Genomic DNA, 24996 nt, shown 5'->3' on the forward strand with positions numbered 1-24996 from the left:
ATGGGCGAAAAGAGCATAACAAATGATAATAGATAATAACAGATCAAATCATAACGCTGGTTCAGTATTGTTATGGCTATGGACATAAATGAACGAAAGCGTAATGGTAAACATAACGTTGAGTAGTGTAATAGAGTGGAGCTGGAGGACAGTGATCTTGAGAGAAGCTAGTGTTGAGTACTTTGACTTCCATTGTTGTTACATTTTCTAGTGGACCATGCCTTATACAGGAATTTCTTAACAGGCCTATCTATAATAGATTCCCATGGGCCTTTGTAACCTAAGAGAAGATCTTTCTTTCTTTCAGTGTTGCATGACATGAATGTTTCCCATAGAAAGACTCCCCCTGCACGTGTTAGTTCATCTTCAAGGTTGGTGAAAAGGGAGATTCTTTCTTTCGAATAACTGGGGCATATAAGTAGGAAATGTGTTACGGTTTCTTGTTCCTGCCGGTTACAGTTAGTACAGTTTCCATTTCCATTGTAACTTTTCCAGGATAGTTTCCTCCCTTCCATTTCTAGTACCTCTGCTCTAGCCTTGAACTTCAATATGCTTTCCTCTGGGCTAATGGGGTCTTTAAGATAGTCTTCAAGCTTGAGCTCATGTTTGTTTCTAAATACCATTGCTTTACAAGAGGTCATGTTACTTAGGAAAATGTCATATTGCTGAGAGTTGTGTATTCTTATTGCTGAGTTTATCCAGTGTCTGTTAACGGGTGAATCATTGCACCATATATGGTCCAAACCGATGGAAGTGAGAAGGTTCTTCATGTGTTTGACCCAGGACCATGTTATAGATTTCGCTGTCCTGATCATGTCAAATAGTTGAAGAAGTATCATCTTTGGCCATCTGTGCTCTTCCATTTTAATGAGTCTATCGTAGAATTTTAGTCTGAGTCTGTCTTGTAAGCTTGATATAGATTTCCAACCTAGTTCTCCGAGCACTGTAGCTTTGCTTGTACCATTAGGGGCCTTGAATAGAAATTTACCAAACTGGAATTGAGTACTTTCCAGGTGGTTTTTGTCCTTAATCGAGGATGGGACCCAGATACTGCAACCGTAGTTGAGGCTTGGTGTGATAATGCTGTTCCATAATGTGTCACCATATGTGAAGCGATTAAAACCATTGTGACCTAGTATTGTAGACTTACAGGCTGCCGCAATTCTATTAGCCTTCTTTAGTGTCTCGCTTATATGTTTGTTGTCATTCAAATTTCTAGCTATGTGAATACCTAGGTACTTATATGAGTCACACTCTTCTAGTCTGAGTTCTCCCATTTCCCACTTCCTAGTCGGGTCAAGTTTCTTCCCTACTACCAAGATCTTTGATTTACTCTCGTTGAACTTAAGTTTGAGTCTTGTCCCCAAAGTCAGCTGTGAGGTGCAACATATGTTTCAACATTTGTTCGTTTTCAGCTAGGAGGACGACATCATCAGCAAAAAACAGCCCACTTATTAAGATGTTTCTGCTGAGTCGAATGCCAAGGTCGTGAAGTTCAAGAGATTTAGCTAGTTCGTTCATGTAGAGGGAAAACAAAATAGGAGAGAGAACACAACCTTGTTTTACCCCAATATCAGAATCAAAGTAGTCTGTTTCGAGGTCATCAAACATTACCTTATTTTCCACCTTTTCGTAAATCTTGTCTATAATATTCCATGCCCCCCCCCACAGATACCATTCTGTGCTAATATGAATTTTAATCCATCTCGCCATACTAAATCAAAGGCCTTTGAGAGATCCAGAAAAGCCATGTATGTGTGTTTACCTTGAGATTTACGGATAGCACTAAGCCCCTTTAAGCTGAAGATGTGGTCTTCAGGTCGTCTGTCTTTCCTGAATGCCCCTTGGGTTTCCCCTAATAAGTTGTTCCTTTCAATGAAATTAGACAGTTGGGATTCAATGACTTTGTTGAATATTTTGCTGACGCATGATGAAAGAGTTATACCTCTATAGTTGTTTAGGTCTTTCACATCCCCGCTCTTGTGAATAGGGACTATTATGCCTTTGTGCCAGTCTGATGGGATTTCACCCTTGCTGTAACAGTGTTGAAAGAGAGTAGTGACTGATTTTAGCATTACATCACCCCCTTCCTTTAGAAACTCGTTAATAATCATGTCATGGCCTGGGGCTTTGTTGTTCTGTGAGGATTTGATTGCTGATTCGACTGATTCCAATGTAAAGGTTATCTCGTTTATCTGGGCTTTCGTTTTACAAGGTAAGTCCCCAGAACGGATGGGTGGTATGCATAGTCTTACAATGGTGGTAAAAGCATCTTCTTCACTGCCTTTTAGAGCTTGATCCATTTTCCCCAGGTTTTTCCAGTATTGCGTAATATTGGTCTTTAAGTTCTCTTTCCCTGAAATTAAATGTTTACTATCAGTATGAATTGACCACATAGTGCTGGGTCTCCCTTGTCTCGTCTTAGGTCTAAGCATGTTCCAGAAATCCCCGGTGGCTTTCCCCCCTCTCTGATTACACTCCATCAGTCTCAGTTTTTTCTTAGACATAATATTATCCCTAATAACTTTCTTAGCTAAAGTCTTTTTTTCTTGGTATTTCTCCCATAGATCTTGGCCTGTATCCTGGTCTCTAGTTAGCGGATCTAGTTTACTCCATGTTCTGTGTGCCTTGTTTGCTTCTCTGCGTTCGCCGATGGCCTTATCAATTTCCTCATTCCAAACATATGATTGTCTTCCTGGTCTAATGAACCTTGTGCCGATAGTCTTATTTGCTGCCCCTAAGACTTTCATCTTCCAGTCGTCATAGGCCTCCTGAACTTGTGCATTACTGTCTGGGGTCCAGTTTTTTAGTACCTTAGAGATCTCCTCCCTGAAAGCTGTCCAATCATGAGTAGGTGTAATCTTCCATTTTGGTATTTTCCTGGGTCGTTAGGACGGGTATTTGTGGTATTTAGATTTAAGATAATTACGTTGTAGTCGCTACCTAGACTAAGAATACGTTCGTCATCTATGAGGATTTTACTTATCATACCTTTCACTGGGTCAGATAGTAGTATGTAATCAATGGTAGACTGTTGTTCTTTTCGAAATCAAGTTATAGTTCCTTCGCATGTGTCTAAGCAGTTACCTATTTCCATACCACTGTCTTCTACAAATGATAACAGGGACCGTCCGTTAAAGTCTACTTTATCGGAACCATGGGGATAACTGTACCAATTTTACCGTTAAAGTCCCCCATTAAGATCCTGTTGTTTAACCCCATACTCTCGAGTGCGAGTGTGTCTACAAGGAGCTGGTGAAACAGATCGGTAACCTTGTCGTTGTCTGTTCCTGGGTTAGGGAAGTAAGCTATGCCAACAATGAGAATGTCATTTTGCCCCACACGCACTTTTACCCACAGTCGTTCATGTTCATCTTCCTTAGATCCCAGTACGTTGTCATCAAGGATCTGAATTTCATGTCTTACCAATAAACCAATACCTCCTCCTGACTTTTTCCCACTATCGACTCTTCTATTTTTTCCTACCCAGTTAAAGCCTTTTATCTTCAGCTGTCTGTCTTCACTTAGGAAGGTTTCGCACAGGCCAAAAAGGCTCAGGTCTTCTGTGTGGAGAAGTCTTGCTAGCTCGGTTTGTTTTGAGGAGACACCTCTAATGTTGTTGTACCCAAAAGTGACCCCCCTTGAGGTTGACTTGCCAGCCTTACCCCCCTTACCCCTTCTCACCTTCTTTCTTCTCTTTCCTCCAATGTTTCTCAGGTTCTTGAACGTTTCACTGTCTTCCACCTCCACGTTTGTGACATCTGTATTGTTCAAAGTACATATCTGTGTGTCTGTATCAGAGCTTAGAATTTCAAAAGAGTTCCTCACTTCTATGTTGTATTCTACTATGTTGGCAGTTTCAGAGGTGTTGGCAATGTCCTCTTTGCCACGTCTTCAAAGCTCACACCACTTGGCTTTGTGTCCAAGTTGACTACATCTGTTGCATCTGACTGGCCCTCCATGCCTGCACACTCTGGTTGTATGGCTTCCTTCCCCGCAGAAGTGACATGGCGGTTCGCCTGGGAGTTCCTGGTACGTCCTCCTGGGGTACTGCTGTCGTTGACTCTGCATGTGCTCTCCGCTGTAGACGTCTGGATGATGCTTCTCCCACTGATTCCTCATGTGCTTTAATTTGGTCTGGGATAGTCTCTCTGCATGTGTAACCTGTTGTCATCCCATTGATCCACCATTCCTCTAACCGGTGGACTAGGGGCTGGAGGGGGTTGCACCCATGGTCCTCGTGTTTGACGGCTGTCGTTCCTAGGGTACCCCCTCCTGCTGTCTGGAGAGCGAGATGTTGGGGAGGCCGATATGATGGCAGGGACTACTTCCCTAATGTTAGCGATGAGACGGGAAGACCCCCTGCTCCGGTTGATATGCAGGAGGTCTCTATCGTACAGGGTGGTATCGAGTTGGCCATTTCTGTACATAAAAGAACCTTCGTTGTCAACAAACAAAGCCCGCTGCTCCTCAGCAACTTTCCGCAGTACTTTGTTGGCTGGTTCGACTTTGGTGGCAGGGAGTTCGCTATCTGCTCTAGGGCAGATCCCTGACAGCACCACTTTGGCTTGCGGGTTTGTAAATTGTACCCGTGTGCACAGTTCCTCGGCCTCCTTCTCCAGACGTGCGATGTCATGTTCATCATCAGTCTCCGTGAGGTTGTTAGTACCTGCATGCACCACTACATGGGAATAGGCATGCAGGTCGGAGTGGGCGAGCTCTTGAGAGATGTCCCTCATGGTGCGCCCACGTCTCGTACGGACTTCTACAGTTTCACTAAGGCCTCTAGGATTGATGTATTTCAAGTTAGAGTCACCAATCAAGAGGACCTTGTTCGGTTCCACTGCAGGGGATGGCTCCTCCACAGTGGCACTGTGCGTGTCAGCACGCCGTGTTGTTGAGTTGGCCCTGTCCTGGGTCGGCAGTCCGCCTTGCGCCCTGTTAGAGTCACCCAGGGCCTTCTCCAGCCTAGCGAGTCGATTGCTTACGGCCGATGCTTCCTCCATCTTAGACACCATGCATGAGATCGCCTCCTTTAGGTCGGATATGTGGTTTTTCAGGACAATTGTGGCTTTTCTAGATGCGGAGAGTTCTTCTTTCAGTTGTTTCACAGTGAACGGCAGGTTTTTGCATTCTGGGCAGACCCAGAAACCCAACACGTCTTCCTCTCCTGATGCACCACCGCACTGGAAATGTACCCATCTGCGGCACAAACAACATTCCACCATATCGTCATCGTCTATACCGTTTTTGGAACAGTTCTCGAGGCAGAAGACCTCCTCAGACTCAGGCACAAGGTTTAGGGATCTTGCTGACTTGGACTGAGCTGGGGCGTTCTCTTGGCTGGAGCTCGTACGGAACGGAGTTGCCAAGACGTTTAACATCGATGTTAGACCGAAGCCCATACCTTTGCTGGTGTCTGGACTGCCAGTAGATTTACCGCCATGTGTGGGAGAGTGTTCGGGCATTTTGTAGCCTCTCTCTTCGCTTTCGCGGATAATCTGTATTGCGACCTCTTTCGATGGGCATTTGGATTTCAGGAAACTTTCGGCATCTTGACTGTTAGAGAAGGACTTGTAGACGGTACCTGATTGTTTTGTAACGAGGTCCTTGATGCCATCCGTCTCCCATCGGCCAAGGAAGATGCCACATTCCTTCCCTTGGGCGATTGCATAGTACTTCTCCTTTGGCTTGGCCATAATGGTCGCTAGGGACGCCGCGTAGTTGTCTGCGCGTACGTCACGTACGCGCATGATTGTCAGGGCGACGCCGTGTTGTTGTCTGCCCGGGACGCCGGCGTCAGTTGTCTGCACCGATCCTCTGGAAAACCGCCGATCAGGAAGCACTGGTCAGGAAGCCGTCGTCCGTCAGGAGGTAGCCACGATCGCTGAGCGGCGTCCCTCCTTCCTTCCTTCTTCGGTGCTGATCAGGTTACCTGGCCGGGGCTGCGTCTCGGGACTTCCGTCGCCACTCGGACTTGGCTCGCCGGTACGACAGCACCGGGAGAAAAAAGGGAACAATAACAACAAAAAATAGCCGTGAGACACCAGGAAATATATCATAAAACGTTCACAAAACGTTATTAGCAATAACTAACAAATCTAAGAGATGTCATGAGTGGGATCGATTAAAAAAACGGGAGAGTAACAAAGACACGTCTGACCCCGCGCGTCTGTCTTCATAGCACTATCAGAAATGATATCATTTGGGTAATCAGTGGGCATGACCTTTGACCTCAGCACTATTTCTGTGTCAGCCATATTTGTTCGAATTCGAAGACGTAGACTTCAAAATCAAAGGAAGAAATCATTTCGCCCGTCTGCCCTCATACGGCGTAGGTATAAACCAGGTAGGAAGATTAACCTTATCAAGCTATACTAGACTTCAAAATTCAGTAGGTATTGTAATAGATCGCATAAATGAAGTCTCTTAAGGGTAGTTCATCGATGTGGGGAGGGGGGCATCAAATTTGAAGTAGCACTGTTTAGTTCTTCGGGTTTACGGAAAAGCCTGGGCCCAGCAGGCTAGCCTGCAGGCTAGCCAGACCACCCTTTTTGGGCCCCAAGGCTATGGATGGGGTTTGGGCCCATAATGGATTTTTTTTTAAGTTGGGTAACCGGCAATTTCATTGCATGCAGGGTGCATTGGACAGAAGGCCACAGTTTGGTCATATCTATGGGGATTGGGTTTGGTTTACAATTACAGCAATGAACATTCAACATCCAGTACAGTAACCCCCAGGCTTAGTGTATTTACTTTTCCTTCGACTATGATAACTGCCAGTCATTCCTACAATACTTTTAGTGGCTATCAGTTATGGTCCTGCATGAGAGAAACAGATAACACAAACAACAGTACACATCATATACAACCCCTTCCCCCTCAGTAGTGGCAAGGTGAGTGGCAAGGTATTGGACCTAGCAGAGCATGGGGCATTTAAGAAACATACAGGTTGACACATAAAAACATGTAACATACATCCATTCCTGCATCTTAATGCTAACTGACACTTGAAGGTTGGGACATCTGTTTCAAATTTGATGTTTTGGCAAACAGCCCTCATCCTAGGGGACCAACTGTTGTCTTGGGTTACAACTGACCCAGTTTTTCCACAATTAGCAAGGAAATTTCATAAGAGGCCCAACAATCCTGTACTTATTAGGCCTGACTGGAAGTATAACCAAAGAGAACATACTGTGTTCATATGTCAAAGAACTGTGGATGCTGGTTGTTGGAATTTAGTTTATGATTGTTTTCTTCCAGTCTTGGATGAGTTGTTCTTTGCAAGCGGACCCAGCAATATGATCAACTGTTACCTTTCCCCATCCCACCCACAGCTGGAATTGTCACTGACCCAGTTTTTACTAAGGAAATCTTCAGCTACAGGCTAAACCCCATGCATAGCCTTGGGGCCCAGAAAAGGTAGTCTTTCAGGCTAGCCAGCCCAGCTCCTGGGCCCAGGCTTTTCCGTAAACCCTAGTTCTTCGCGTAAAGCTCACTTTATGTAAACCTTTGGGAGAATAACCTCGTAATTTTTAGACTTAAATATAAATTTTTGATGTAAGATAGTACTTTTCTTGGCTTGATTTGCTTACATACTGTCAAAATCATTATATGTCTATAATATGAACTGATCTGAAGTCAAGGTCCTCATCGACTCCCGATGGACGAACATCATGTGGTATCAACATTGGATTAGACCTTTTAGCAGAAGAATAGTACTGTCCATTCCGTCAAGGTGTTTTCAGAAAAATGAATATTTCATAACGTGTATTTCTTATACATGTATTAATGTTTTCCTTCAGCATGTCCAGACACCAGGACTTCATCTGTGGCCTCTCGCACGTGGTGACCATAGCAGTCCTCCCCAGACTGAACATGGAGGAGCTGATGTTTGAACTCAACAGAAGGATTCAAAACCTTGACAAAGAGAACAGCATCAAGGACAGGCTGGTCAGTATCCTTAGGGATGTGATGTTGGAGGAATACCGTCAGTTGGAAAGGAAGTCAGAAGTCAGTTATCCAGACGACACAGCCATACCTGTGCAAAATCAAGAGAACGTTCTGACTGCGCCCGCTGAAACAATTTTATCAGAGACTTCAAGTCCTGATGCCTCACAACAAGGTTCGGAACTGAACATTGTGATCAAGAAGGAAAACGACTTAAGCACTCAGATAGCCATGCAAACAACTGAGCTGGAACTTGACACCGACAACGTACATCTGGCTGTTTCACAAAAAGATCAACTTTGTAACATGCCCAGTCCAGGTTCACCAACACTTCCTCCATGCAATACCCCTCCAATACACATGAGTAACACAACAGACTCCCGCATAAAAGAAGAAGACTTTGCCATGGGGACTGAGGATAAAGCAGGTAGACCTCGTCATGACGAATTTAGTTTTGACACTCCTACATCCAGTACGCAGGTATTGCATGCGCTGGATACACGTAATCCTATGAATACTTATTACACAGAAAAGCCTGTGGAAAGGGATACAGCCCGTGAGGAAACACCTCCAGACCACGGTGATATACATATAAAAATGGAACGCCATGTGTCCCAGGGTAGTCAGATCCGGCAGATTTCTGAAACTTCCAACCCAGATCAACCCGAAAACTATGCTGATGAAAGAGTGACTGATTTCACCAACACAGGACATGAATATAGCAGAAAAGACAATAGTGAGGAAACACCTTTGGCTTCTTATCAACCGACTCCAGACCAGGATTGCGAGAGCATGGCGTCCCTTCGTTCTGACGATAACTCACAAATTGGTTCCAAACGCTCTATGAGTGAATTCGAAACATCATTCATAAACAGCTCCTCCAAGCACAGAAAACGTAATAAAGGAGATAAACCGTTCATGTGCGGTGAATGTGGTTACAGGGCATGTGATCAGCGTCGTCTTGTCGAACACATGGGAACGCACACTGGCGAGAAACCATTCAAGTGTAATCACTGTAACTATAAGAGTTCATTTAGAAATAAGTTAGTCGAGCATATGAAGAGACACACGGGTGAAGAACCTTACAGCTGTGAACTTTGTGATTACCAGGCCTATCGAAAGTCTCACATTGAAAGGCATATGATGCGGCACTCTGGTGTGAAACCGTACAAATGTGAGGAATGTGACTACAGGACAGCTCAAAAGGCCAATCTTACCAGACACAGGCGGCAGCACACCGGTGAGAGACCCTACAGTTGTCAAGAGTGTGACTACAAGACAACAGATAGGTCCACCCTCGCCAAGCATATGAGAAGCAAACACCAGTGAATTGAAACCAACTTGTCAGTTACAAACCAAAAATAGAACGTTATAGGTTATTTCGGCATCAACTATACGTTTCTTTAATTTCTTTTATCTAGATTCTGATACCCAGAAAATGATTTAAAAAATGTATAAACATTTCTTGTTGCAAGTACATTTATACTCATATAGTAAGGTTATTCGAAACACAACTAGAATTGTACTCACATCCAACGTTTCGATGTCTGTCAGACACCATCATCAGGGATAGAACAATTAAGCTGAGCCACGTTTAGGACAGCATTGTTGCTGCTGCAGCACCACCCACATTGGCTATAAGTAGCAGCAAGAGTCAGATCATTCTAACCCTGATGATGGTGTCTGACATCTATACTTTACATCTATACTTTACTGGGCAAAGCCCCCTTCAGGGGCATCCCGCCTAGGTGAAAAAAAAAGAGGCTCACGTAATGTGCCAGAGACATAGACTTTTTTCATACAGCGATTTTAGCATCAAGGCTCGTTAGGTCAAGAAATGAGGTGACATACTGGGGAGAAACTGTTCATATATAGTGATCTTGGATTTCAATCAATCCAGAACAAACAACTAACGAAGTCAATGGAATGCTATGCAACAAGAAATGTAACAGTCATTAGTTTGGGCAGTAGCTGAAGTGAATACATGAAAGCACCTAATCATTTAGATAAGCTGTTAGTGTGGTAAATCATGACGTAATGTGTCAGACTGCCTGTATATTGGGTAGATGGAAGTCATACAGAATTTCCTTTGTCAATTATTAAAAGATACACTCCATTCTGAAAGCATTTTAGTTGCAAGATTTGTTTGTTAACTGTCACAAATTTAGAGATCGAAACTCTGCATTGGTTTCTGGCGATGCTAGTCATCATGCTACATATTTGTGTTCCTTTTATTTCCATTCTTATGGATGGTAATAAAGCTGGACATCGGCACAATTGTATACTCCTTTCTCAAGAAAAAGACAGCTAGAGTTCCGCGACCTCATACTTTTTCCAATTTGTCCTCCATTTTGCTGACTTCTAACCACATACTAAATATCATCAATATCCACCCCCTGATCGAGTTATGCTGCCAAGAAATACACTAACCCACCCACAAATGACAAAGGAAACGCAACTGCGAAGGCGATAAGCTTCGAATCAGATCATTTCTTCTGATTAAGAAAGTCCATACAATTCAAAAAGAAAGAACAATCGGTATGACATTTTTTTTACACATGGGCATTCTGCATTCTGAGTAGGTAGATATGAAATTTAGTAGGTGAAAAAGTAGAACCTCAATACTATGTCATCTCTATATACTGATACTATTTGGATTACCGGGCAGGTGTTTCTGACCCTGAATTACCTTTGACCCAGATCCATTTTTTCTGTCAGCCATTTTTGTTCGAAATTCTCGGTACACAAACTAGGCTTGCAGGGCATCTAAGGAAGAAGCAATTTACCCCACGTTTCGTCTGATGTTTTAGCTAGAAAGCAGGTAGGGGATAAACGTTACTTTTTCACGCAAATTTAATTAAATATGTGGTATTTTTAGTATTTCGGAAACTTGAATAATTTTGGGGAGGGGGGCCAACCACTGCAATTTTATTCCATACTCACTCCATGCAGTCTTCTATTTAACTTTACGAATGTTAAATTTTCAGTATAAGTTGTGCAAGGTAAGATCATCATTGACAATTTTAAAAATACAACGATTATAATTAAGTGTTAAATTTGGGAATCATGAACACTGTTGGCAAAATAATAACACACAATTAATTATTGTACTTTCCATCAAGTGAACAGAATTTTTCTGCTTTCATATACATTTTGTAATAGATTCAATCTGGTATAGATTTTCCCAGCAATAGCAGAAGAAAACCATTATGCATATGCATCATTGACATGTCCTTTCCTTCAGCATGCCCAGACAACAGGAGTTCATCTGTGGCCTCTCGTACGAGGTGACCATAGCAGTTCTCCCCAGACTGAACATGGAGGAGCTGATGTTTGAACTCAACAGAAGGGTTCAAGTCCTGGACAAAGAGAACAGCATCAAGGACAGGCTGGTCAGTATCCTTAGGGACGTGATGTTGGAGGAATACCGTCAGTTGCAAAGTATGTCTGAAGTACGTTCTCCAGACAAAACGAACATACCCGTGCAAGACCAGGAGACAGCTACCATGCAAGAGAACGTTCTGACAGCATACGCAGAAACAACGTCATCAGAGACTTCAAGTCCTGATGCCTCACAGCAGAGTTCTGGACTGGACATTGTGATCAAGAAGGAAAGTGATACAAGCAGTGACTTACTCGTACATACAAAGGAGCCCGGGTTTGATACAGAGCAGGTAGAGCTGACTGTTCCACAACTAGATCAACCTTGTAACATACCCAGTGCAGGTTCACCAACTATTCCTTCATGCGATACCCCTATGATGCAAATTGATAACAGATATGACTCGCGCATTAAAGAGGAAGACTTTGCTATGATGACTGAGGATAAAGCTGAGGTAAGCCTTGTCATGATGAGTTTAGTTTCGACACTCCTACATCCAGTACACGGGTATTGCATGCGTTAGATACACTTAATCCAATTAATACGTCTAGGACAGAGAAAACTGTGGAAATCGATACACCCCGTGAGGAAACACCCTTGTCTTTTTGTCTGCCTCCAAACCACGGTGACGTACATATAAAAATGGAATGCCATGTGTCCGATGATCAAATAGGGCAAATGTCTCAACCTTCAAACGCAGATCAAACTGAACTCTATACTGATGACAAAGAGACTGCTTTCATCAACAGTGGATATGAGCATAGCAAAAAAGATAGTAGTGAGGAAACACATTTGGCTTCTTGTCAAGCGACTCCACACCAGGATTGTGAGAACATTGCAACCCTTCCTCAAGACAACAACTCACAAATAAATGCTCAGCGCTACGTGTGTGACGTCTGCGGATTCCACACAACACACGCACGCTATCTCTCCCAGCATAAGAAACGTCACAAAGGAGAAAAGCCTTTCATGTGCGGCGAATGTGGTTACAGGGCATGTCATGAGCGTCGTCTTGTCGAACACATGAGAACACACACCGAGAAACCATTCAAGTGTGATCAATGCAACTACAAGACGTCATTTAAAAGTATTCTCGTCGAGCATATGAAAAGACACACAGACGAAAAACCTTACAGCTGTGATATCTGTGACTACAAGGCCTATAGAAAGTCAAAATTAGAGATACACATGATGTGCCACTTTGGTGTCAAGCCCTACAAGTGTGAAGAATGTGAGTATCGAACAGCTGACAAGGCCAATCTTTACAAACACAGGAGGCTTCACACCGGTGAGAGACCCTTCAGTTGTCAAGAGTGTGACTACAAGGCAAGACAAAAGATCAACCTCATCAGGCATATGAAAAGGAAACACCTGTGAAACTATTGTCTGTTAAAGCCAGAAATAATGTCACATATGTTTATTTATGTTTAATATTTACTTTTTTTGCTACATAAAAAGCAGATCTAAAACGTGATAAATATTTCTTGTAGAAACCATTCATCTGTTCGTTTATCTTGTTTATTTTTCATTTATCTCTTTGCTTTTTTCTGTTTCCTTTCGCCTGAGTAGACCAGCGCAATGACCTTGCACTGCTATAAAGTTTATAACGAAGCAAGGTCACTGCGCTGGTCTACTCAGACTAAAAGTAGTGTCTTGATATTAAAGTGATCATTTTGACAATTTCACATGATTCAAGCGTTCGTAGTTGCTGGGCTGCAGTATTTTAATTCTAAGTTCAATTCCAATGATTTCGTACAAAATTTTCACCTGTGTAAGTTCTTACAGAAAGGTAAATAATAATAATAATAATCACCAGGTGTATTTTGCCAGCCAGTAGGTACCCATTATGAGTAATGAGGCTGATTAACGTGGTCGAGGCACCTCCTCGAGCACGGGACCCCCGTTTTACGTCCCTCCCGGAAGACGATTTCGTGGAAAGCTTCGTGAGGCTACAGCAATCCGGACGTCCTTGGTTGGTCTCCCATCCAAGCACTGTCCGAACCGCGCGTTGCTTAACTTCCGAGATCGAGGGATCGGGTGTACCAACGCGCCACGCGGCCGTAGCAAAACAATACTTTAGGTGGTATGTGTTCTGTTATTCATTTCTAATAATGCTACAAACCTTGTGTCTGTGTGTCTTCATACTTTCCAAAATTCCAACAGCAAATAAAGTTTAACATTTCTACCTACTCCTGAGTGAAATCTTATTTTTTTCCTACGATCACTGATGCTTGTTGACATTGCGGGAATATTGCCGTACAAGTTAACATTTGTAGGATGTTGCTTCAAGGATTTGATGAGCAAATCCCGCAGTAAAGTACCGTCAAACTCGTCTTTGTGCTTTGATGATGATGATGTACTGTAGATGTCTCTTCATTCTGTTATCAATAAATTTTCCGTGACTTAAGTCACTATCAGAAAGGATATCATTGGGGTAATCAGTGGGCATGACCCTTGGTAACCTTTGACCTAAGCACTATTTCTGGTCTATTTCTGTGTCAGCCATATTTGTTCGAACTCCAAGACATGCAGCGCATCTTGACTTCAAAGGCAGAAATCATTTTGCCCGTCTGCCCTCATACGGCGTAGGTATATACCAGGTAGGAAGATGAACATTATCAAGCTATACTAGACTCCAAAATTCAGTTGGTATTGTAATAGATCGTATAAATGAAGTCTGTCGATGTGGGGAGGGGGGCATCAAACGCAAAATAGAACTCAGTTTAGTTCCTCGCGTAAAACTCACTTTACGTAAACCTTTTGGGAGAATAACATCGTAATTTTTAGACTTATAGAAATTCTTAATGTAAGATGATTACTGTTCCTGGCTTGATTTGCTTGCATACTGTCAAAATCATTATATGTCGATTATTTAAATATGAACCAGTTTATGGTATCAACATCGGATTAAACCTTTTAACAAAAGAATAGCATTGTCCATTCCGTCAAGGTGTTTTACTTTAATCCTTTCAGAAAAAGGAATATTTCATAACGTGTATTTCTTATATCAATGTTTTCCTTCAGCATGTCCAGACACCAGGAGTTCATCTGTGGCCTCTCGCACGAGGTAACCATAGCAGTCCTCCCCAGACTGAACATGGAGGAACTGATGTTTGAACTCAACAGAAGGATTCAAAACCTGGATAAAGATAACAGCATCAAGGACAGGCTGGTCAGTATCCTTAGGGACGTGATGTTGGAGGAATACTGTCAGTGGGAAAGTTCTCCAGATGAAACAACCATACCTGTGCAAGACCAGGAAACGGGTGCCATGCAAGAGAATGTTCTGACTGTGTACGCTGAAACAATTTTATCAGAGACGTCAAGTCCTGACACCTCACAGCAGAGATCTGGGCTGGACAATGTAATCAAGAAGGAACGCGATGCAAGCAGTGACTTGCTCGTGCCCCAGTTTGATACAGAGCAGGTGCAGCTGACTGCTCCACAACAAGATCATCCTTGCAATGTTCCCGGTCCACTGACAGGTTTACCAAAGATTCCTTCATGCGAAGCCCCCTTGACACAAATGAATACCATAACAAACTCTTGCATTAAAGAAGAAGATGTTGCTATGCCGACTGAGGATGAAGCAGTTATAGCTTGTCATGATGAGCTCAACATCCACACTCCTATATCCAGTACTCAGGAGCCCGATACACTTAATCTGATGAAAACTTCTACTTGTTCCAGGACAAATAACCACATGGAAAGTGATACACCTAGGGCTTCTTGTCAACTGCCTCCCGACCACGGTGGCACACATATAAAGATGAATTGCCAGGTGTCCCAGGATGATCAGAACAGTAGTATGGTAACACCTTTGGCTTTGTGTCAACCGACTCCAGACCAGGATTGTGCGAACAAGGCGTCTCTTCGTCCTGACGGTTCCAATCGCTACGTGTGCAAATTAAAATCATCGTCTGTAAACAGCTCCTCCAAGCACAGAAAATGTCAAAAAGGAGAAAGGCCTTTCATTTGTGGTGAATGTGGTTACAGGGCACGCCTAAAGTATCGTCTTGTTGAACACATGAGAACACACACTGGCGAGAAACCTTTCAAGTGTAATCACTGCAACTACAAGACGTCATTAAAAAGAACTTTAGACGAGCATATGAAAAGACACACGGACACAGAACCCTACAGCTGTGAAATCTGTGGCTACCAGACCTACCGAAAGCCAGTCATTGAGACACACTTGAAGTGCCACTCTGGTGTGAAACCCTACAAATGTGAGGAATGCGACTTTAGGACAGCTCACAGTACTGCTCTTACTAGGCACAGAAGGTGTCACACCGGTGAGAGACCCTACAGTTGTCAAGAGTGTGACTACAAGGCAAGAGTCAAGTGCAACCTCCTCAAGCATATGAAAAGGAAACACCTGTGAAACTACTGTATGTGAACAGCCAGTCATATGTGTTTATTTAGGTCTGATATCTCCTTTTTTGCTGCATAGAAAGCAGATATAAAGCGTGATAAACATTTCTTGTAGCAACCATTTATCAGTTTGTTAATCTTATTTACTTAAGGTTATACAGTTATCTTTTTTGCTTATTTTTGTTTTCTTTGGCGAGAGTTGACCAGCTTAGTAAGATTGCACTTGTCTAAAGTAAGGTCTTTTCAAATGATAATTTGACAATTTCTCATGATTCAAGCATTTGTAGTTGCTGGGCTAGAGTAGTTTAATAGCTTGTATTGTAAGTCCAATTCCAATGATAAAGTACAAAATTTTTGTCTCTGTATGTAACGTTACTTACAGAAAGGTAAAAAAGACAAAACATGTAAACAAATATGGCATGTATTCTTGTATACATTTCTAGTTATGCTAAATATGTTGTGTCTTTGTGTCTCTGCACTTACCAACATCAAATAAAGTTGAACACCTACTCCTTTGTGAATATATTGTGAAGAATCAAGCTAAAATGTATTTCCCTGTAAAAGTTGGTCTATGTAAGTCAGTCGGGGTTGCCTGGCCATATGTCTATCAGTGAAATCGCTTGCTAAATTTTAGCTCGTCTTCGTTCCAGAAGCAGCGCCCAGCAAATTTTATCCTATGCTCGCTGATGCTTCACTGTTGATATAGATGGAATATTGCCGAACAAGTTCATTTTGGGTGCTCCAAAAGCATCATAGGTGCACCACATAGGCCACAGTAAGTAAATTGTATGGATGACGTCCTCTGCAGACTGCAAATTAACAAGATTGGTAAAAAAAACAAGATGGCTAATTTTTAGAATCATTTTTAGAATAGACACCATAAATGTTGTACATGTAACAAGAATTACAGTAACAAAATATGGCATCACAACCAACAAGGCAATCATTCCTGTATTTAAGAAGTGCACTAGCATCAAGTCAAAGTGACTCGAGTGTGGTAGACTGGTATCACTAACCAAGGACCGCCTTGTACTAACCATGTTGGCAACCACACTCAAGCATGGTTTCCATATCGGTGCCACTCTTAAGCTATCCAACAATTCTAACTTCGGCAAATACAGTCAAGCCTACAGAGTCTGTAGTGTCAATTCTGCATACAATTTGCACCACAACCTATTTACCAACTTTGGTCTATCTGACCATCCCTTAAAGAAAAAAAAATTCTTTTTTTTTTTCTGCAATTAGGCGAAAATTAATGAGCGCTAGGATACCATCCATAAAATTTAATTGCTGTGGCCTTAAGTAGAAATAAAAAGATTTACCTAATCACTTCAGCCTTTACAACACTATAATGAGATCACTTGGGTAATCAGTGTGCATAACCCTTGGTGACCTTTAACCTCAGAACTATTTTTGTGTCAGCCATATTTGTCCGAATTCCAAGTCGTCTGGACTTCAAAGGAAGAAATCCCTTTCGTCTTTCCTCAACCTGTAAGGGTATACATCAGGTGAGCTAATGAACCTTATTAAGCTAAAATAAAAACAAAAAGAGTTTTTAAAAAATCCAGTAGTTTTGGGAATTATAGCTCGAGTAAATGAAGTCTGTTTGTGGGCGTTGATCGATGTGGGGAGGGGGGCATCCTAATACAGAACAGAACTCGCAGTTGTCCTCATCGCGTAAATCTTACTGTGTTAACCTAACATATATACCATTGCTGACATTTTCTGAGATTAACGGCTGCATTGATAAAATTATTTTTCCTGTTAGATGTGTACTACCGGGTATCCCAGGATTGGCTTTGTTTACATTCCATTGGATCATTATATATAAGCCTCCTCATTCTTTCTTTTCCTGGATCATTATCTCAATGTTTGCAATAAATCAGGTGAGGTACATCATCATATAAACGTTGAATTTGAACCTGGTTGGCAGAAGAATAGCATCGCCCACCACGACAATTAAGGTATTTGATTGTATTTTGTTGAGTATGTACATGTATATCTAATAACACATATCTTCCTTATCAATGATGTTCCTCAGCATGTCCAGACAAAAGGAACTAATATGTTGTGGCCTCTCACGCGAGGTGACCATAGCAGTCCTCCCCAGACTAAACATGGAAGAGCTGATGTTTGAACTCAACAGAAGGATTCAAAACCTGGACAAAGAGAACAGCATCAAGGACAGGCTGGTCAGTATCCTTAGGGACGTGATGTTGGAGGAATACCGTCAATTGGAAAGTATGTCAGACTCAGAAGTAAGTTCTCCAGATCAAACAACCATACCCATGCAAGGCCAGAAGACAACCATGCAAGAGAACACTACGACTGCAGAGTCTTTAAGTCCTGATGCCTCACAGCAAAGTTTTGGACTGGAATTTGTGATAAAGAAGGAACGTGATACAAGCAGTGAAATGCTCATGCATACAAAGCCAAATGAGCTCGTGTTGGAAAGCAATAAACCCGGTGAGGAAGAACCTTCGGCTTCTTGTCATCTGCTTCCTGACAACGGTGACGTACCTTTGGAAATGGAATGCCATGTGTTTGAAGATGATCAAATAAGGCAAATGTCTCAAGCATCAAACCCAGATCAAACTGAAGGCAATGCTGATGGCAGAGAGACTGGTTTCATTAACGTCGGACTTGACCAAAGTGGAGAAGAAAGTAATGAGGAAAGTAGTGAAGAAACACCATTCACACACAGTTTCTCCAAGCAAAGGAAATGCAACAAACAAGAAAAGCCTTTCATGTGTGGCGAATGTGGTTACAGGGCACGGCATAAGTACCAGCTTGTTGGACACATGAGAACACACACAGGAGAAAAATCATTCAAGTGTAATCAATGCAGCTATAAGACATCATTTAAAAGGAATCTAGATAAGCATATGAATAGACACACAGAAGCAGAGTCTTACAGCTGTGAACTCTGTGTGTACCAAACCTTCCGTAAGTCAGCCTTTGAGGCACACAAGATGGGCCACACTGGTGTGAAACCCTACAAATGCGAGGAATGTGACTACAGTACAGCGTATAAGAGCGATCTTATTAAACACGGGAGACGTCACACCGGTGAGAGACCCTACAGTTGTCAAAAGTGTGACTACAAGGCAACCGTCATTTCCAATCTGTTTTCTCATATGAGAAAGAAACACCAGTGAAACTACTTTCAGTTACTAGTACCAGATAGAAATAACGTCATGAATTTGTTTGTTAGGAAATAGTTTTTTATGATTTGTTTATCTACCTCCTATAAACCAGATAAAAATGTGCTTGATGTTTCTTCTATTTATTCCTTTAAATTATTCATCTATATTTTTGCTTATGTTAGGGTAGATCAGTGCAGTGACTTTACACAAGGTTTAAGAGTTTCCTTGTCAAATGGTTATTAGATAATTGCTCACTTTTAAAGCGTGCATAGTTTCTTGGAAATATTGTTTTTTTATTTTTGGCTACGCCTCAAGGGCGAAGGCATTCTTTATCATTGTAGTATCAGTAAAGAATTTTTGCACTAATGCATTCCCCCAGAGAATCGCTTCTGAATTCGGCTTTCCCATGGAGGAATTTTGAGGGAATTGGAATGTCTAATTTCATTGTGCTTATTTAGGCAATATAAACAGGGTTTTGTTTGTGCATTCAGTTATCCAATGTTATCTATGTATTCATGTAGTGGTGCCATAGTTCTGTCGGTTTATTTTGTATTGTAGTCGTCTCTGTTGCTTAGGTTTTTTTTGCGTAGAAAATGTCATAGTCTGTATAGACTGACTGACAGACAGACAGACTGATTGATATGATTTCTATTTAGGGCTTGTTTTATTTGTCTTACAATGATTTAGTGCAAAGTTTGTATCTGCATATATGTACACACTGTACTTACAGAGAAGTAAAAATAAGCACAATAATGTGAACAACACAATAGACGTCATGTATTCTGGTACATGTACTACTTTCCAGTGATATCAAATACTGTGTGTCTGTGTGTATATTTACTTGCCAACAGCGTTAAAGCTGAAAATCGGTAAATGTTATATATTTCTTTGTCAATACATATTCAAAAGTCTTTACAAGTCCAATAGGAGCTCAGTATTTACTGCCACAATGACAACTAGATATCACAAACCCATGAAAATGGACAGTACCAGTCTAATGATAAATACTTGAAAAGTACTAATGAAAAGTACAATGGTTAACTGCACACTTCTGTTGATTGCACAGAATTCCAAAGTCCCGTAGTGATGCGGTCATTCGTTGTTATCCATTTAATCTTAGTAGATATGCACAAATCAACAGAATGTTCTCCTGAATCAGCAGTGTTTCCATATCTGTATTTATATAGCCGGTACAACCGCCCTTCGGCGTAACATGACATTAGGTGTTTGCTATTAATGTAGTGGAAGGGCTTGAAGTGAGAGTTAGTCAGACTGCAAATTGGAAATTCATCAAGTTCCGTGAAAAAATGGTAAAGTTATATTTCGTCTTATAATTGTATCAATACAGTCAGTAAGTTACCATCTGAGTAATAAGGCTATATATCAAAGACTCAGTGCCATTTAAGTTTTTTCTCACTTTTAAATAGCTCTAGGTGGACATTTATTTCCTTACCAACACACATTCACTTACTATCGTCTGCCATCACACTAACATATAGCCTGGAATCCAGTCGTATTTTATCGCCGGAGTCTCTTTTATTCAATCCGGATCCGTTCATAGCACAGATAAGACTCGGAAGCTACAATACGGCATGATACAAGGCTAACTGGCATCGTGATATCATTTGGGTAATCAGAGAGTATGACCTTTGGTAACCTTTCACCTGAGCGTCATTTCCGTGTCAGCTATTTGGTCGAACTTCAAGAGGTTTTGACTTCAAAGGAAGACATCCTTTAACGCGCATTCCTTTGTACAGTGTGACTATACATCAGGTAGGGTGCCATTGCAAACCTTATTGAGCTAAGACTTCAAAATGCAGCATTATTTGGCAATTATTTGGAATAGCTACCTGTATGTTATCGGTGCGGTGGTGCACGCTTTGTGGGGAGGGGGGCACACAACTCCAAAACAACAGCTTTTTGTGCCTTTCGAAAAAGTTCCCTTTCTTTAATTTACGTTTTCCGAGAATACAAGTAACTTCGTCATTTTTCAGACGAATAAGTCAAGTTCATTTTTCTGACGAATAACTCAAGTTTATTGCTGAAAGAGGAGTAACGTTACCAGTCCGGTCTCAGTATATACTTCAATACCTCAGTGTCTATATACTGATACATCTCAGCGTCGTAATATAAGCTTGGTTATAGAAACTGTGACAGCTTATCCCTGGACCTGTAATCTAAACCAAGGACATTATATAGACTATCGATATAATGTCCTGGCATGCCTAATCCTGTAACTGTAAACCTGCTGTAACTGTATAGAAGCACCTTGCTACCTGATACTCCAGTACTAGTATTGCATAGATTGAAACAATCAACATGGCTCGCAAATAGTAACTTTGAACACAAACCCTCTTAGTCAAAATAACATACTTTGTATATCAGTTCAGGTACATGTTAGGTGCATAAAAACGTCACAGTTCAACCTAGCAAAATAACATTGTATTTGACTTTCGCTCTTTGACAATAATGTACATCTCTTAACACGTATTTTGTATATCAATGTTTCCCTAAATTAGGATGTCCAGACAACAGGAGTTCATCTGTGGCCTCTCGCACGAGGTGACCATAGCAGTCCTCCCCAGATTGAACATGGAGGAGCTGATATTTGAACTCAACAGAAGGATTGGAAACCTGGACCAAGAGGACAGCATCAAGGACAGGCTGGTCAGTATCCTTAGGGACGTGATGTTGGAGGAATACCGGCAGTTGGAAAGTGGAACAAAAGCAGAAGATGGCTCCTCAATGCAAACGATTGTGCCGGAACAAAAATTTGAGTCAGCAACCATACAAGACAATGATCTGACCGCTAACGCTGAAGCAGTGTCGACAAAGACACAAGCTCGACCTGATGCACCAGAGCAAAGTTCTGGACTGGGTACTCCTATGAACAAAGAAAACAATGATACAAGTAGGGGAGTGCCATTGCACACGAATAGTGTCGACATTCACACTCTCAGCTGGCAGGTGCTGCATACAAATAACCCAACAAATACTTCTTACCAACCTCCTTCTTTTTGCATAAAGAAGTCTTTGGAAGGAGACAAAAGCTGGGAGGAACCACCTCCAGTTGCAGACCACAGTGACGTGCATATTAAGTTGGAATGCCATGTGTCAGAGGACAATCAAATCTCTGAACAGTCTCAACAGTATAGGCAAATGTCTCAACAGTCCAACCTTGATCATCTTGAATGTTATAATGATGGCAGGCAGTCTGGTTTGTCCCACAGTGATGAAAGACAAAAAGATGGTGAGGAAATACCATTGGCTACCTGTCAACCGACTCCAGACCAGGATTGTGAGAATGTGGGGTCCGTTCGTCCTGACAATGACTCACAAATCGGTTCCAAAAGCTACGTGTGTGATGTGTGCAGATTCAAAACCGTGGACGCATCCGATCGCTCCCAGCATAGGCAACGGTACAGAGTAGAGAAACCTTTCATGTGTGGCGAATGTGGTTATAGGGCATCAGATAAGCACCGGCTTGCCGGACACATGAGAACACACACTGGCGAGAAACCGTTCAAGTGTAATCAATGCGACTTCAAGACATCATTAAAAAGTGCTCTAACCAGACATATGAAAAGTCATTCGAACACTTACAGCTGTAAAATATGTGATTATCATACCCAACGACAGCTCGACTTTAGCACTCATATGAAATGCCATGCTGGTGTGAACGCTCACAAGTGTGATATCTGTAACTACATAACCACATGCAAGACCACTCTTACTAGACACATAAAGCTTCACTCCGATGAGAGACCCTACAGTTGTCAACTGTGTGATTACAGGGGAAAGGAAAGGAGAAAACTTAATCGACATATGAAACGAGCACACAGTTCAAGACCAGACAATCCATAGTGAAAACCAGCAAAATGGCTAGTTCTATTTGTAAGGGACTTCATTGGTTTGGAAAAATCTTGATATACAATGTATAAAGTAAAAGAGACGACTTTCAGTAAAAAGGATGGTTTTCTAAAAGCATCAAACACTGAACTTTACTTTGTCAATACTGTGTTTACTGTAGCAAAATGATCGCAAGAGGCACGTCAGAAACCATACACGCTTTGCGATTTCCAAGCAGCCAGCCCCGACTGATGTCAGGTTCACCAATTGGTAATCTCCAGGTAGATTTACCAGTGGTATAAGCTCGTATCAAACCTGGCTAAGGAGTACGCCTGGCCAAAGGAAGTCATCATTGATCAGCCACTGGTAGCCTGGAGCACACTCCCAGGCCAGCTTCACTCCTCTGGAAACTTTTGGTACTATCTCATGCTACAATAGGATCTGCTTGGAGATTAGCCAATCGGGACAGAGACATGAGGCGCAGTGATTACAGCATCTAGGCAGCACATAAGGTTAACAAATGAAACACACCAGGTAGGAAAGTTCATATATCAAGATACCTGGCGTTAAGTTAGTCCAGAACAAATGTCTAACAAATCATATGGAATTTCCTACTTGTACAACATGTGATGGGCAGAGTTTGGGGCGGTAACTCATGTATGGATACATGAGAGAATCTTGCACCAAATTAATTAGATAACTTGTTCTGTTGTGGTTAAAAATGTGATGTGTCTGCCAGAAGTCATACATGATTTCATCTACCAATGCGTCACCAAAGGACACAATCCATGTATAAAAGCCTTTTTGGTTGCAAGTTTGTTTTGTTGTTGTTGTTTGTTTTTTGTACAGAAATAAAACATGGAATTGTTGGAAATTTAGTTTCCATCATTGTCACATTTTTGTGTGTTTTTTTTTAATACCTAGGGAGGGTAATAAGCTATGAAACAGATCATTTCTTCTGATCAAGGATTGTTCTGATTAAGAACTTAGCCCATACAATTCGAAAAGGAAGAAAGATCGGTGTGATAGGTTGTTTTGTTTTCTTTTACACAGAGGAGCATTCAAAGTACGTACATAAAGTAGGTTAAAATGTAGAACTCCAATAGTGTGCCAGCTCTACATACTGATACTATTTGGGTAATCGGTGTCTCTGACCCCTGAATTACCTTTGACCCAGATTCGTGTTTTTCTTTTTCCACTGTCAGCCATTTTTGTTACACATTCTCGGTACACAAACTGGGCTTGCAGGATATCTAAGGAAGAAATAGCCAACCCACGTCCAGTCTGATGGTGTGGCTGGAACACAGGTAGGGGATAAACGTAGTTTCCTCTGTAGATTTCAAAAATTATGGGCCATTTTTGCTTTGCAAAATTTCGAAGACGCTAAACTGGGGAGGGGGGTGAACCACTGCAACATCACAGTTTTGTTCTAAGCTCACTCCATGCAGCCTTTTATCTAATGTTACCAATGTTAAATTTCTATTTAGTAGTGCGAGGTACGATTTTTATTCACAAGTTTTACATGCAGTGATTATAATAAACATACAGTACCTCTAAAAATTATGTGTTGCATGAATGCAAATTTGTCTGATTAGATTAGAATAGATGGGGAATCATCATTGACAGAGTAGTAACACACATTTTTCAATCTAATATAGATTCACCTTGAGTATTCACCTTGAGAGACAGCCAGTAGCTATAGGTACCCGTTAGAGTAATGAGGCTGTACATAGTTAAACTGCGGGGCTGTAGCATCTGGTCTTCCTTCCTTCCTTCCTTCTCTCCTACCTTCCTTCCTTCCTTCCTTCTTTCGCTCTTTCTTCACTGCAACCTACTGGTTCAGTAGGAAAACTCGTATTCGTACAGGTCCTTGTGTGTGTCCCACTCAGCCGACAACCTTGATTTGAACAAGTTCACTGATTTGCTGGTCACCGTCTGTTCGGAGAGCTTATTCCACAAGGGTACGTATCACTCTTGCTGGGTAAAAATTGGCCCTTGGACCCTTGGAGCACTGTATCTGGTACTTGTATGAGTGGCCTCTTGTGGAGGTTGCCAGGCTAGGCGTGAGCATAGCTCTGCTGCAGAGGTTGCAGTGGTTAGTGGTTCTGCATGTGACTATCCCATGTGTTATCTTGTAGAGAAGAATTAGGTCAGCTCTTTTCCTTCTGAAGAGAAGTGTGGGTAGTCCCAGAGCCCTTAGTCTCTGTGAGCAGGGAAGGTGGGAGATTGAAGGAACCAGTTTTGTAGCTCTTCTCTGTACCCTCTCCACCATGTCCTTGTCTCTCTTTGTTTTTG

The 24996-nt window shown here is 41.9% G+C and overlaps 6 protein-coding genes across 9 annotated transcripts in view; 5 read left to right on the forward strand and 1 right to left on the reverse strand.

Moving 5' to 3' along the window:
- LOC118406366 (zinc finger and SCAN domain-containing protein 12-like) overlaps positions 1-3766 on the reverse strand; it is a 32760-nt gene extending 28994 nt beyond the window's left edge. Inside the window, exon 1 of the mRNA XM_035806336.1 lies at positions 3685-3766. The gene's annotated coding sequence lies outside the window, so the exon portion shown is untranslated. The remainder of the gene's footprint in view (positions 1-3684) is intronic.
- Positions 3767-6240: 2474 nt separating this feature from the next.
- LOC118406368 (zinc finger protein 37 homolog) lies at positions 6241-10227 on the forward strand. The gene is made up of 3 exons (XM_035806338.1): positions 6241-6349; positions 7264-7422; positions 7806-10227. Exons 2-3 carry the CDS (start codon positions 7397-7399, stop codon positions 9277-9279), a joined length of 1500 nt encoding a protein of 499 aa, XP_035662231.1. The 5' UTR covers positions 6241-6349; positions 7264-7396; the 3' UTR covers positions 9280-10227.
- Positions 10228-10610: 383 nt separating this feature from the next.
- Positions 10611-23571, forward strand: LOC118406375 (gastrula zinc finger protein XlCGF48.2-like). Of its 4 annotated transcripts, none has more exons than XM_035806348.1 (2): positions 10611-10771; positions 14357-16215. In XM_035806348.1, the coding sequence occupies exon 2, from the start codon at positions 14358-14360 to the stop codon at positions 15714-15716; it is 1359 nt and encodes a 452-aa protein (XP_035662241.1). In that variant the 5' UTR covers positions 10611-10771; position 14357; the 3' UTR covers positions 15717-16215. The 4 variants fall into 4 exon arrangements, with proteins under 4 accessions (XP_035662241.1, XP_035662243.1, XP_035662242.1 ...); XM_035806350.1 differs by lacking the exon at positions 14357-16215 and adding an exon at positions 21372-23571 and having other exon boundaries at positions 10630-10771; XM_035806349.1 differs by lacking the exon at positions 10611-10771 and adding an exon at positions 13777-13932.
- On the forward strand, positions 11196-12709 carry LOC118407077 (zinc finger protein 436-like). The gene is made up of 2 exons (XM_035807496.1): positions 11196-11624; positions 12155-12709. Exons 1-2 carry the CDS (start codon positions 11196-11198, stop codon positions 12707-12709), a joined length of 984 nt encoding a protein of 327 aa, XP_035663389.1.
- LOC118406377 (zinc finger protein 626-like) lies at positions 17017-19669 on the forward strand. Its single transcript, XM_035806352.1, has 2 exons — positions 17017-17214; positions 17748-19669. Exon 2 carries the CDS (start codon positions 17749-17751, stop codon positions 18862-18864), a length of 1116 nt encoding a protein of 371 aa, XP_035662245.1. The 5' UTR covers positions 17017-17214; position 17748; the 3' UTR covers positions 18865-19669.
- Positions 23572-23842: 271 nt separating the features above from the next.
- The window catches only part of LOC118406367 (zinc finger protein 569-like), a 5161-nt gene continuing 4007 nt past the window's right edge, over positions 23843-24996 (forward strand). The window contains exon 1 of the mRNA XM_035806337.1: positions 23843-24008. Coding sequence (XP_035662230.1) covers positions 23989-24008 — 20 coding nt within the window. The 5' untranslated portion in view covers positions 23843-23988. The remainder of the gene's footprint in view (positions 24009-24996) is intronic.

Source organism: Branchiostoma floridae, chromosome 19, assembly GCF_000003815.2.
Source record: "Branchiostoma floridae strain S238N-H82 chromosome 19, Bfl_VNyyK, whole genome shotgun sequence".
Lineage (NCBI taxonomy): Eukaryota > Metazoa > Chordata > Leptocardii > Amphioxiformes > Branchiostomatidae > Branchiostoma > Branchiostoma floridae.

What these genes read in the sequence shown, in the direction of transcription:
- LOC118406368 (XM_035806338.1), top strand. Translation starts at nt 7,397, where the DNA reads ATGCATAGCCTTGGGGCCCAGAAAAG. An exon ending in AGCCTTGGGGCCCAGAAAAG is followed by an intron (nt 7,423 to 7,805) that starts GTAGTCTTTCAG and finishes GTTTTCCTTCAG; the next exon opens with CATGTCCAGACACCAGGACT.
- LOC118406375 (XM_035806348.1), top strand. Translation starts at nt 14,358, where the DNA reads ATGTCCAGACACCAGGAGTTCATCTGTGGCCTCTCGCACGAGGTAACC.
- LOC118407077 (XM_035807496.1), top strand. Translation starts at nt 11,196, where the DNA reads ATGCCCAGACAACAGGAGTTCATCTGTGGCCTCTCGTACGAGGTGACC. An exon ending in CCGGGTTTGATACAGAGCAG is followed by an intron (nt 11,625 to 12,154) that starts GTAGAGCTGACT and finishes ACTCCACACCAG; the next exon opens with GATTGTGAGAACATTGCAAC.
- LOC118406377 (XM_035806352.1), top strand. Translation starts at nt 17,749, where the DNA reads ATGTCCAGACAAAAGGAACTAATATGTTGTGGCCTCTCACGCGAGGTG.